This window comes from Myodes glareolus, chromosome 10 (genome assembly GCF_982192425.1).
Source record: "Myodes glareolus chromosome 10, mMyoGla1.1, whole genome shotgun sequence".
In the NCBI taxonomy this organism is placed as follows: domain Eukaryota; kingdom Metazoa; phylum Chordata; class Mammalia; order Rodentia; family Cricetidae; genus Myodes; species Myodes glareolus.
In genome coordinates this window covers 41,372,133-41,384,354 of record NC_142035.1, presented here as the reverse complement: position 1 = coordinate 41,384,354, position 12,222 = coordinate 41,372,133, and the positions used below count along the sequence as shown (strand labels likewise).

At 39.0% G+C, this 12,222-nt stretch overlaps 1 protein-coding gene across 10 annotated transcripts in view; it reads left to right on the top strand.

Moving 5' to 3' along the window:
- Positions 1–12,222, top strand: part of Slx4ip (SLX4 interacting protein) — a 157,942-nt gene that overhangs the window by 6,172 nt on the left and 139,548 nt on the right. For all 10 annotated transcript variants that reach the window (XM_087911172.1, XM_087911170.1, XM_087911174.1 and 7 more), the window contains one exon: positions 4,060–4,117. In XM_087911172.1, the coding sequence (XP_087767298.1) occupies positions 4,091–4,117 (27 nt within the window). In that variant the 5' untranslated portion in view covers positions 4,060–4,090. The remainder of the gene's footprint in view (positions 1–4,059; positions 4,118–12,222) is intronic.

Sequence of the window (12,222 nt, the reverse complement as noted above, 5' to 3'; positions counted from 1 at the left end):
GGCACCCCACCCCAAGTCATAGGAACAGCTAATTTCTTTTTGTGCTGAGGTTTCCTTTTAACCTTTATCGAGGTTGTCACTAGTAGGACATTTGCTCGTCTGTCACTTTTTGACCTTTTACTACAGTTTGTTCCTAGGTATCAGTTTAATAACAACAGTAGTGTGTTGGTGGGCAACAGTGATGATTTCTCATGTTTTAATTATAGTTGTAGTGTCAGAAATCCTAGGGCCCTTACTGTTTTCTGTTCTGCTTCCATAGCCAGAAAGCTTTTTAGGAAGATGATAGAAGTATAATAATTTCTTCAGTAAAGATTGAAATGGAGAGGTTGGAAGGCTAGAGTTAATATTTGACCTTTTAAATTGAGGCAGCTGCTTTCAAAAGCTTGTCACACAGGCCAGAAATACTGAAAGAAAGACAAATGGGGATTTCACGTTGCCCTAGATTTTCCCACAGAATAATCTAGAAGGTCACTGACTTTCTTTCTTTGAGTTTATCTCTGCTCTGTATTTAAATGACAGGAAAATCATGCGATATTGTATAATCTGCTTCTATTCCTTCCCCAAATTAATTTCCCTAAACATCTTAAGCTGTCTGCCTCCGTGTCAGCCACACATGCAAGTGCATGAGTTTTGGTGGGGTCACACGTTATCCAAGTATCCATTTTGTAAAGGAATGCTTGTGTCCAGTGTAGAGACAGTGGGTCCAGGAATGTAGAAGAGAGGACAGACAGTCGTATTTGCAAGATTTATGTTGTGCTGTAGCTTCCCTACAGGCTGATGTAAAGTGTATGGTTTCCATGTACTTGGAAAATACATCTTTTTGAGATTGTCCTGGATTTCATAAAACTAGTCAACAAAATAAAAATGCCAACGACTTTAGACTTTAATAGATAGCTCTGTAGCAAGGTGTGTGTGTGTGTTTTTTTTTAACAGTATTGCATGAAACCCTAAGCATTGAGCTTTCTACTCTTGCAGAAAAGTTGTTTGGAAATTTAAAACTTAATTCCAAGGCTGATATCTTTTCTATTCAAATGAATGTTAGAAATCAGTATTTTTAACAACAAAAGATTACACTGAAGTGGACTAAATTTCAACCACATGTCAGATCTGTTGTCCATTTCATTTTTAAATTTAGATTTACTTATTTACTTACTTGTGGTGGTTCAGTGTTTTATAACTAAGGATTGAATTTAAAGACTTGAACATGTAAGGCAAACCCTGAGCTACATTCCCAGCCTCACTGTACGTTTTTCCCAGCATAGAACATTAGGATCTACATATTAATCACAACTCTCTCAACTTTGTCAGATACATTAAGTATTTAATTCAATATTTATTACACTGCTTGTTTCTAAACATCTGTTCAGAGTACTTTGCTTTCTATGTAAAAGATTTAATGGAGAATTTGGGATTGGAGACAATAAAGTTTCATTGGATAAAATATAAAATATACTAATAGCCTATAGCAACTGACTGTTAGAGGACAGTAACATTTGATTAAACAAACTCTGTTGTAAGTCTGTGTGATGGCTCAACTATTAAGAAGGACCTGAAAAGACTTTGTCCCGGGGAACTTCCCGTTAGGCAGAGGAGATGCTCTGAGGACCAGGGTGCCATGGAGTCTAGTGAGCTGAGTCTGAGATAGAAGTGTAACAGGCCGAGAGAGGAACACTTTAGTCTAAACAGTCATGACGGGCTTCAAGGAGCTTGTGACCCCACTGTTGGACGTTGTAGGATAGGTTACCTACCCTAGAAGAGAACATCAGTTCAGTATGTGTGGGAGGAGGTAGAAGTACCTAGAGATCCATAATCAAGGACGTTTGCCAAGGGCTGTGTGGGTGAAGTCAGTGCAGATGTCAAGGAGGTTGGTTCTGGGAAGGAGGGTGGGCAAGGATTCTAGTCAGGGGCTTTGATGCTGTGGGAAGCCTAACCATTTTGAGTACTGGCTTCCCTGTCACATCCCTCTCGTGGTGGTGTTAGTTATCTAAATACTGAGAATTGAGAGAGAGATAACAAGTAGTTCTCTTAAGAGGCAGTGATTGTGGGGCACCGTCAGGATAATACTCTTTTTGGGGTCTAGAACCCTTGGCATTGACATGTGTTAGTATGTATGGGCTGCTATCACTAAATACTTTATGTTGGGTAATATTTATTTATGTCCTGGACAAGGTCTCTAGTCCAGGCTATCCTCAGACTTGCTAGATAGCCAAGGATAGCTTCAGCTGCTAGTCCTCTTGTGTACACCTCGAAGTACATCTTTACCAGCTTTCTGTCTTTCACTGCCCTAAGCTTGTCCTGGAACTCGCTCCGTAGACCAGGCTGGCCTGAAACTCACAGAGATCTGTCATCCTCTACCTCCCGATTGCTGGGATTAAAGGCATGCGCCACCACTGCCCGGGAGAAAGTTTTAGTTTTAATGTGACCAAAGCTAGCATTCTTTTAGTTGGAGTGCACTTTTTTCTTACTTAAAAACTCTTTCCTTATTCTATGCTTAAATAAGAAAGCATATCAGCATCTCATCCCTTCCTATGGCTGAATAAAGTCTCATGGCATATTACACCATTAGCCCTTTATGTATTGCAGATACCCAGTTTCTTCCTGTCTTATTGTGGGCCTATTTCTCTGAGATACAGTCTCGGGAGTGCCGTTTTGGGTTGTTTGTTAAGTATGTGCTTTGATTTATAAGGAACTACCATGCTCTCTTCCAGAGTGGTGCTACGCACTGACATGGCATGTCATCGCTAGCATTTGGTCTTGTTACTGAGTTGGTTTTTTTTTTTTAATTTAATGTCCTGGTGAGTATGTAGTGATTCCTTAAGGTTTTATTTCCATTTCCTTGATAGCTAACAATGATGATTTAGGATATGCTTTCAATTTTATAGAGAACTGAGTTAGGATTTGATATAGATTGCATTGAGTTGGTAGAATCAGTTTGACAGATAGTGGTATCTTAGTAGTATTAAGTGTCCTAATCCTTGAGTATAAACATGAAGTTTATTCCTATTTACATAGACTTACTTTTCTTTGACTTAAGGCACTAGCAATTGATAGTAGGGACTTGCTCATGCTAGGCAAGCACTTTGCCCCAGAGCTAATTCAACCCATTCTTTAGTTTCTTTCAATAATGTTTTATGGTGTTTAGTGTACAAATAATATATTTCTTTAATTATATTTATTTCTTTGTATCTTCTTTCTGCTATTAGAAATGAGATTGTTTTATTAATTTCATGTTTAGTATTGTTCTTTACTGGAATACCAAAATATAGTGAATTTTAAAATAGTGATCCAGTTATCCCACCAGCTTTCCCAAAGTTACTAATTGTAATAGGTTCTTTGTGTTTGTGTGTGTAAAAAAGAGAAAAAGATGAGAGACAGATGAGGGGGGAAAAGGAAAAAGAGAAAGGAAGACTTTTCTGTATGCAGGAGCGTGTTATTTGTGAATAGTTTGATCTCTTCCTTTTCTGGATGCCTTTTTCTATTCCTCCTCTATTTGCTCTTTAGTACAGTTTTGAATAAAAGCAGCAAGCGAAGACATTGTCCTTTGCTCATCTTAGTGGGAGGAAATGATTACTCATCATGTATGATTTTAGCTGTTTCTTTCTCTCAAAGAATTTTATTAGTTGTTATTTTTGTGGTGAGAGAGAGAGAGAGAGAGAGAGAGAGATGATGTGCATAAGAGAATTTCTGAAGGTCAGAGGACAACTTCTAAGAGTTGGTTCTCTCCTTTTTTTGTGGATTCTGGGAATCAAATTCTCTGATTATGTGGTATTTTGCCGATTGCTTTTCAGATGTTAAGCCACCTTTGCATTCCTGGGGTCAAATCAATTTGGTTATAAACATTTGGTGGGTTACTGTAGGGAAGATCTCGGAGCTTATACATTTTTCTGGTGAGTTTTTAGGTCACCATATTAGCATAATATTTTAGTTAAGGGCAATTAGAATGAAAATTTTATCTCATACTGATTAATGATATTTTATTAACCAGATCTTTCATATAACATCCCCCAAAGAGATATTTTTATATATCTAACTATAGCTTTCCTTTTTTTTTTCCTGCAGGTTCTGTGGCTTGTTTGGAAATCAGTAAACCATGGCATCTAAGAAGTTTGCCGTTAAAGTAAGTAATGCTCAGCAGCTGCTTTTTAGATGTCCCACACTCTCCTGTGTATGAGTCCCTGTTAACTAAAAGTTGGAATTCTTAAGTTCATCTCTACTCTTTAAGTTTAGAGTTTTGGACATTTTAAGTTAGTTAACATCGACGTTTCAAAAAGAGATGGGTGAGAAAACTAATAATTTTTAAAATTTTAAGTAGTTCTTTGCTTAAAATCTTTCGTGTTGTAACCTTTTTGGTCATAAACTTTGTCCCTAATGCTAATATTAATCATTCATATCGCGTGTCCATGGCATGACTTCTGAGGCTAATGTCCAAGGAGCATCCTAAGCTGTTGTATCTGGGTGCATGGGAGAGAGAGTGTGCCTGCTGCCTGTCATCTCCTGCCTCCTGAGCTTTCATTGTTAATTTTACAGAGGAGAGTAGCAATGGAAGACCTCAGTGAGGAGTTGCCTAGATTCGATTGAAGGGGAGGGGGATTGTCTTATTTATTGATAAAGGGAGGCCCAGGCCACATGGGCAGCTCTCTGTTTGGAGGCAGGTGGTCCTGGGCTGAGAATGTGAGGTAAGAGGTGCTGGAAGCATGAGCATGTTAGTAAGCCTGTGAGAAAGCTAAAAATGGGCGAGCCAGCACGGGGTTTCCTCCATTGTTTCTGCTTCAGGCTCCTGTCTTGAGTTCAGGCCCTGACTGCCTGCACCCATGGGCTGTGATCTGAGGCTGTAAGCTAAAATAAACTTCTCCTCTCCCAAGTCGCCTTTGGACAGTGTTTTTACAGCATCAGAAAAGAAATAGAACAATCAGTTTCTTTCATTTTTCTCTTTTAAATTTGCCTTCTCTATTCATTAATAGTAGAGCTGCGAGCTTCTTAGGTGCAGAGTGTTAAAGGGTACTGTGTGCCAGAAGATCAGAGGGAGACGTGATAAATACCTTGTGTGAGTTCTCGCAGAGACTGCCATCTATTTTGACTGTTCCCCCGGTCAGTTCTGTGTCGCACGGTCATTATCTTCCATAGCAATTAAAAACACCAAAGCCGGGCCAGTGATACGGCTCAGCAGGTAAAGGCACTTGGCACAAAGCCTGACTCTCTGGGTGTGCTCCTCAGTTGTATTCCTGAGACCCACATGGTGGCAGGAGAGAACCAGTTTTTGGAGGTTGTCCTGTCACCTGCCTTGCACACACACAAGTACATATGATAATCGAAGCCATTGAAGAGAACTCTTAGAACTGTGACAGGGAAGCTGAAGTAGCTCTTCACAGTGGGTGGCTTCGGGCATTGGTGGCAGTGGGGGAAGGACTCGGGTTTTTTAAGGGGCAGGCCACTGGGAGTTTGGCTATGTTGGACTTGATTTTTTTTTCCCTCTTTTTTTCTTCTTCTTTTGTTTTTGGGATGGTCACAAGGGCGAGGAGTGGGGGGTGGGATGGATCTGGGTGGACCAGGAAGTGAATGTGATTGAGGTGCATTATATGACATTTCCAAATAATCAATAAAAATATTATGTTAAAAAAGCTCAGATTCCATTATTTGGCTAATCAAATTGTGAAACAATGTAAAATTGTCATTTTATCTTATTCTTAGTTAAGTCAGTGCTTATTTAGTTTGCTAACATATTTATAAATTTCATTGCTTGTAATTCCTTTTGGTATGCATATACTCTTGAGTATTTCTTTCATAAGGGTGTCTAAGTAGGGAACATTCACCATTTGTTTATAAAAATTATTTTGATCTTCATTTAGATTTCTAGAATCTAGAATGATATTAAGTTGATTCTAGAATGCTAGTTTGAACATTATTTTACTGTGTAGCAAGATTCTGTCTCAAAGGATAAAAATCAATAAAGTTATCTGGTGATATATTTCTTTAATCCCAGTACTGAGGAGGCAGAGGCAGGTGGACATTTGTTAGTTTAAAGCCAGCCTAATCTACATCGTGAGACCCTGTGGCAGGGGGGTAGGGGGAGGGAGAGAAGGAGAGAGGGAGAGAGAGATTGAGATTACTGGCTGAAAGTAATAATTTAAAATAATCTCACGTTTCTTTCCGACTTTGTATCAGTGGTTTCTCCTTTTGATGTTAGCTGGGACTGCAGTTATTTAGGGACTCATATTTAGGTGAAGCATCAAGTGTGGCATCATATATATAGTAGCAGTCATTATTGTTGACTTTGGCTTTCTCCTAGCATAGTATAGAGGCCCCAGACAAGAATTCTAAGTACAGAACAATGTACTGTGCTCGCCCTCAGAGGCCTAGACTTAAGTCTCAGCTACCGCACCTGTTGCATTCTCTTGGTCAGAACAAGAACCAGCCCAGGAGAAGGAACTTGACTCGTGAAGTAGGGAGCTCCCTGGGTGGGGAGATGTTGGGCTGTACCAGAGCCCAGTTGTCACAGGCATCTCTTGACAGTCTCTTTCCTGATGGGAAGACCAACCCTTTTCCTTGTTATCTGTCCTTTGTCTCTGCTGGTTCGTAAGATTTTATTTGTTTTCGATAGTCTATAGTTTTGTTCTAGGCATAGATTTATCTGTTGTGGAATACAGTGTTACAGTCAGTTCTGGGAAATTTTCATCCATTTTTCTACCTGGGTTGCATGTCCTAATTGACCCTGTTCTCTTTACAACTTATATTTGAAGTTTGTTGGGTAAAGTCATGATTTATTTGCAGATTGGAAGAATGAGGTTAATCTGTAGAAGACTGTGCCCTAGCAAGCTCTGTGCTCTGAAGTGAACCAGGCTCTTTGCAGAGTTCATCAGAAGCTTTCTGAGACTCAGGAGGACCCCTGATTTTGGTCAGCTGTGGCATGTCAACCCTAGCGCTTTCATTCTGTCTGAGATGATATGATGACCCCATGCTGTCCACACTGACATGACTGACTGACTGACTTTGCTGCCATATTACCCCGTCTCCCAGCTGTGTCTGAAAGGCTCGGAACCCAGCTTCCAGATCAGGGGTGTTACCACAAGCGTGAATTTCAACTTGCAGACTAGCTACAGAAACTGGTCTAGCCCGTGATTTTGAACCACACAGCCAAGGAACAAGTTCCCTAACTGGAGTTTAGCATCTCACAGCTTTCCCTTGGGTTCCTTTTCCAAATGTCTGACATAGAGCCCTTGTGAAGGACTCTGCTCTGCTCCATGGTGTCAGGCCATTGCTGCTGTCCCTGCATACCTTCTGCAGTGCGCAGGTTCAGATGGTCTATGTGTTATACGGCCATTGGCTTTCCTTGCCGTTAGCTCAGTGCTTCATTCAAAGAGCCCCTCCCCCTTTCTAGCTTAAATAACAGTTTTTAATTCCAAAATGCCTTTTCGTCAGGTGTCTTCTACTTAACCAAAATCTTCTCATCTGTACTTACTGTACAGGTGAAAGAGAGACATGCACACTGTGGGGTGGGAAAGGACAAGCCAAAAGGTGTCAATTGAAAAGGATAATAGCTATTTAATTTTAGTTATGATTTTTCATTCACAAGTTCATATTTTTTTTAATTTTTAAAAAATTCAGATTCCACTAGTTCTTTCCCAATTTGTAAAATGATTCCATTTTCTCATTTTGTCATCTTAATATAATTCTACAATAATTTATTTTATAATGGTTTTTAAGTGTTTCTATCATTTCTAATATTACGTACCAAGTATGAAGTAAATTGATCAGTGAAATTGCTGCATTGTTTGTACGACATTAACTTTAATTTTTGTATTTTGAGATGAGGCCTTCCTATATTACCCAGGCTGTCCTAAAACTCATGCTCTTACTGCCTATAGTACTGACATTATAGTCTATGTTTATGATTTTTGGTATTGTGTATAGCATTATACACATGGATTCATGTCTATGTAGTCCCCCCCAACATACATGGGTAGAGAGATGTACTCTGAAGAGCAGTTGAGCGATTTTAACTCTATTAATTTTATTGATTTTAACTTTATTTCTGCTGAAGCCATTGGCATTCTGTTAGTTGTAGACCAGATTTACTTTCATGGCTCAGGGTTGTACTAACCTGTGGACAGTATACATTTAGAACTCATAATGCAGTTGGGTAGAAGTTTTTTTTTTAATTTTATTTTTATTTGCAGATGCTTTATTTCCTTTTTGTTTTTTCCTCCCTTCCCTGCATCCAGGGTTCTGAATGGATGGACCACTGTTCTCCCTGGTCACCTCTAGGTGTGGAAAAGAGCAGACTTAGTTACATTTTCACAAATGGCAGCTACTGTTTCTCACAGGAATGAAGTAAAAAGCTCACTTGAATAGCTCCAGCCCCAGAACACTTACATCTTTGGTTATAGAAAACTGAGCTGAAAAGTATTACGTGATGATGTCTACAGATTGAGTACTCGCATGCTAAACACTGAATTACGCGATAAAAGGATACACAGATCTATGCAGAGGGTTTTTTCTTAATTCCAGCCTCAATGGAAGTGACTTCGATTCTAAGCCCCCCTTCTTGTCAGTGCCCCTAGGGCATCATGAGTCCTCTCTCCACTTTACCCAGTCCTGGTTCTAGATCTCTTGACAGCTAAGCTTGACCCTCATAAAGCCATGGTTATTGATAGTGCTGTGGGCGTTTGTTACTTTTACTGTTCTTTTCAGATAACCACCTTCTGTCTTGATCTTTTCCTGTCTGCAGTGTGCTTGTTTCTGTTTCTTCAGTTTCTTATCTATGTCTTTCTTTCCTTTACTTGGGTATATCTTGGGTATATCTCTTCCTTTCCCAAGTTCTTAAGGCAGAAGCCTAAGCCTTTGCCATCAAACCTTTCTTTTCTGTTGTGTATACTTAAAGCTATACAGTTCTGACAAAGCATTTCCTACTTAATTGTGTCCTTCACAGTGGATGCAACTAAGTTGGGGATTTGGTCAAATAATTCATAAATTTCATTATGATATATGTTTCAGTATATTGGCTATTATAATCTCTATTCTTTATGACTGGGAATTTCTATTGATCGTATTTAAATTGGTCTTTAGGGAAGTTCTTCTGTTTTGATAAAATACTGCTCTGTAAGCAGCATAATGTGATATTATCTAGAATGATTTTATATCACTGTAACATCAGGTATAGTAATAGGTAATAAACAATATAATATTTATGTGTATGTAAAACAAGTCAGATTTGACAGTTATATTGTATCATTCTGCTATATCTTTACTAATATTTTTGTGCATTTGTTTAGTAAGTTGAAAAATATATTAAAATATTCAACTGTGATTTGAAATGTATATATTTCTCCTTTTAATTTTATTAAAATTTTTAGTATCATTTGAAACTCTTTCATAGATATAAAAACTTATAGTTACTCTATCTATTGAATTAAATTTTGAAATGTCTTCTTATCTCTAATTATACTTCTGAAATTATAGTCTGTTTGTGTGACATTAGTGTAACCTACATTTGGGATCCATTAATCAAGCATAGGCTCCAATGGGAGTCTCAGTAAGCCAAGCCCAGTCGTATGTGCAGTGCTTCCAAAACCACTTCATTGTTTTAATAATGAATGAAAAATAGCATCAGCACAAATTTAAGGAAAACGTAGAATATAAGAAATAGAGACAAAAGTGAATCAGAAGGTCAGAGAAACTGTAGATAGGGATAAAGATTATGAAGTTTAATGTTTATTTTCAGAGCAAAAGGAGTGCTGTTGTAATGATGAAACAAGATCAGGATGTTATAAAGAAAAAAAAGTCATGAGAATAGAAAAGAGTACTTATAAAACATGACAGAAACATAAATTTTTGATCATATCAAGGAATATTGCTCAGAAACTAAAACAAAAGATTGTTTTTTAAAAATGTAGGAAAAAAACCCCAAGAGGATTAGAATTTGGTCTTGATATCAAAAGTTGAAGTTCTAGAAACAAAGACAAATAGAAAGGAACGCTATGAAAAGAAAAAAAAAACAGTATAATAAAAATTTCCACAAAGGACACAGAGTTCCTGTCTGAGAGGCTTGAGTGAGGATCCAGCAGAATCAATGGAAAAGTGTTGTGCTGAGGCCTGCCTTTCTACAGTTTCACAACAGAAACTTTGTGTGGGGAGGAGGAGGAAGAGGGAGGAGGGCAGGGGAAAGGAGAAAGAACAACAGCACAGAAGGGAAGAATTAGGGCAGCCTGCTCCACAGCAGCAGTGAGACAGCAGGAATAGTAATATACCTCAGTACTCACGGTTATCACTCAGAAAACCATTTTCCGGCCAGAAGTCTCTTCCCAGGCCAACCTTTAAGCACATGTTATGATGGAATGGAGACATTTTCAAAGATGCTAAGGTCAGGGAAATTTCCTTCCTGTGTGCTCTATGTTAGGATGTGGTTCTCTAAAATGGGGTGTAAACAGAGGGTTAGACATGAGATCCTGACGTAGAGAATCCAGACTCAGTGCCTAAGCAAATCCCATGCTGATCATTATGCTTCAAGTTCAGAGTGTAGTCGTTTCCATTGGCCTAGAAGGAGGGTTCTTGGCAGACGAGGAAAAGTGTGAAGGAGGAAGAGGCCTTGAGCATTTAAATAGATAAAGAACAATTCTTTCTGTCAGGGGGCCTGGAGTAATTTAGTCAAAGGAATCTAGGAAACTAACAAAAGAAAAGTGATGTAACTCTTAACTCTGAAATAAAAAGAGAATTGTGTAAAGCAGCGGAGTCAATGTGATCTATGGCTCAACACTGAGCAAAGCTTCCATTTCGTGATGTCTTCAACTCTGGATTTTGGAAGGTCGGTGAAAGAGAAGTGTGGGAAGATGATTGCAAGCATCATGCCCTCATTTTCCAGAGTGATCTAGAAAGTGGGAATAGTAAGAAAGTATAGTTCCAGCATAGAAGCATGATACTTAATAGCAGATGAAATAGCTAAGTTTCCAGTCTCGTTGCCTCTGGTACATGGCAGTTGGGGCTAGAATGTGCTCCTTTTGTTTTGGTTTTTTGAGACAGCGTAGCTCTAGCTATCCTGGAACTCGCTGTGTAGATTTGGCTGGCCTCAAACTCACAGAAATCTGTTGGCTTCTGCCCTCTGAACGTGAGAATTAAATGTGAACACTATCATGCCTGGCTTCTGGGCTTATTTTAATCTGTCTGTGCATAGTATTCAGAAAGAATGTGAATGTAGTGATATATTGTTTGTGCTTTAATAAATAAAGCCTGCCTGAAGACCGGAGTGCAGAGCTAAGCCACTAGATGCCAGGGAGTGGTGGGACACACCTTTAATCCCAGGACTACAGGAGATTGAATCTGTCTAAAAAGAGAAATAGAACTCATACAAAGGTATCCCAGCCCTTGGAATTTCATGCTTTTAATCCTAGTACTAGGGAGGTAGAGACAGGAGTGATATGGCTGGGCAGAGGTATATAAGGAGGAGGAGACAAGAGCTCACTGGAGTCTGAGGTTTGGTGGAAACACAGTGCAGTCTGTTTAGCCAGTCTGAGGATCCTAGGTCTGAGCATTGGTAGAGGTAAAAGGTCTCTCTAGTGGTTACTGCCCTGCTTCTCTGATCTTCAGCTTTAACCCCTATATCTGACTCTGGGTTTTGATTAATTAAGACCAACTAGAATTCACGCTACAAGTGAATAAATCAATTTTAATGAAATAAATTTATACAGAGTTTTCATAAAGATGCACCTACTTTTTGTCAACCTGGGCTGAAAAATACTTGAATAGATCATGTTTTCAAAAGTAGCAGGCCAGCTAATGGCACCAAATAGTGTGTCCTTTGTGTCTGGGTTGTTTGTTCTATGACTTTCCACTGGGTTTAAATTTCTAACAAACAACTTTTCCCTTTTAAAGTGAAGGTTGTTCTCCAGACCTTCGTTAATCAATGTTTGTTTGTTTTTCTCTTTAATTCTTGGGTCCTTGGACTTGAAGTCTCATCTATAACTCCCTCCCAGATTTCCAGGAAATGGCAGCACCATCTAAGACAGAAACCCTTGGAGCAGCAGCTTTCATGGTTGCATGATGTGCAAATCCCTGCAGTTTCCAGCAGGGAGGTCGGTCCTTTGCTGCAGTGACTCATCCTACTTGATAGACATGGTGGCAACAGCCGTGATTCTCTAGTTATCTTAGCTGAAGACTTTGCCCCATCTTAGTGTTTTAAAATATTCGAAATTGCATAAATGTTCAGAGTCAAAGAAAGGTCAGGTTTAGACA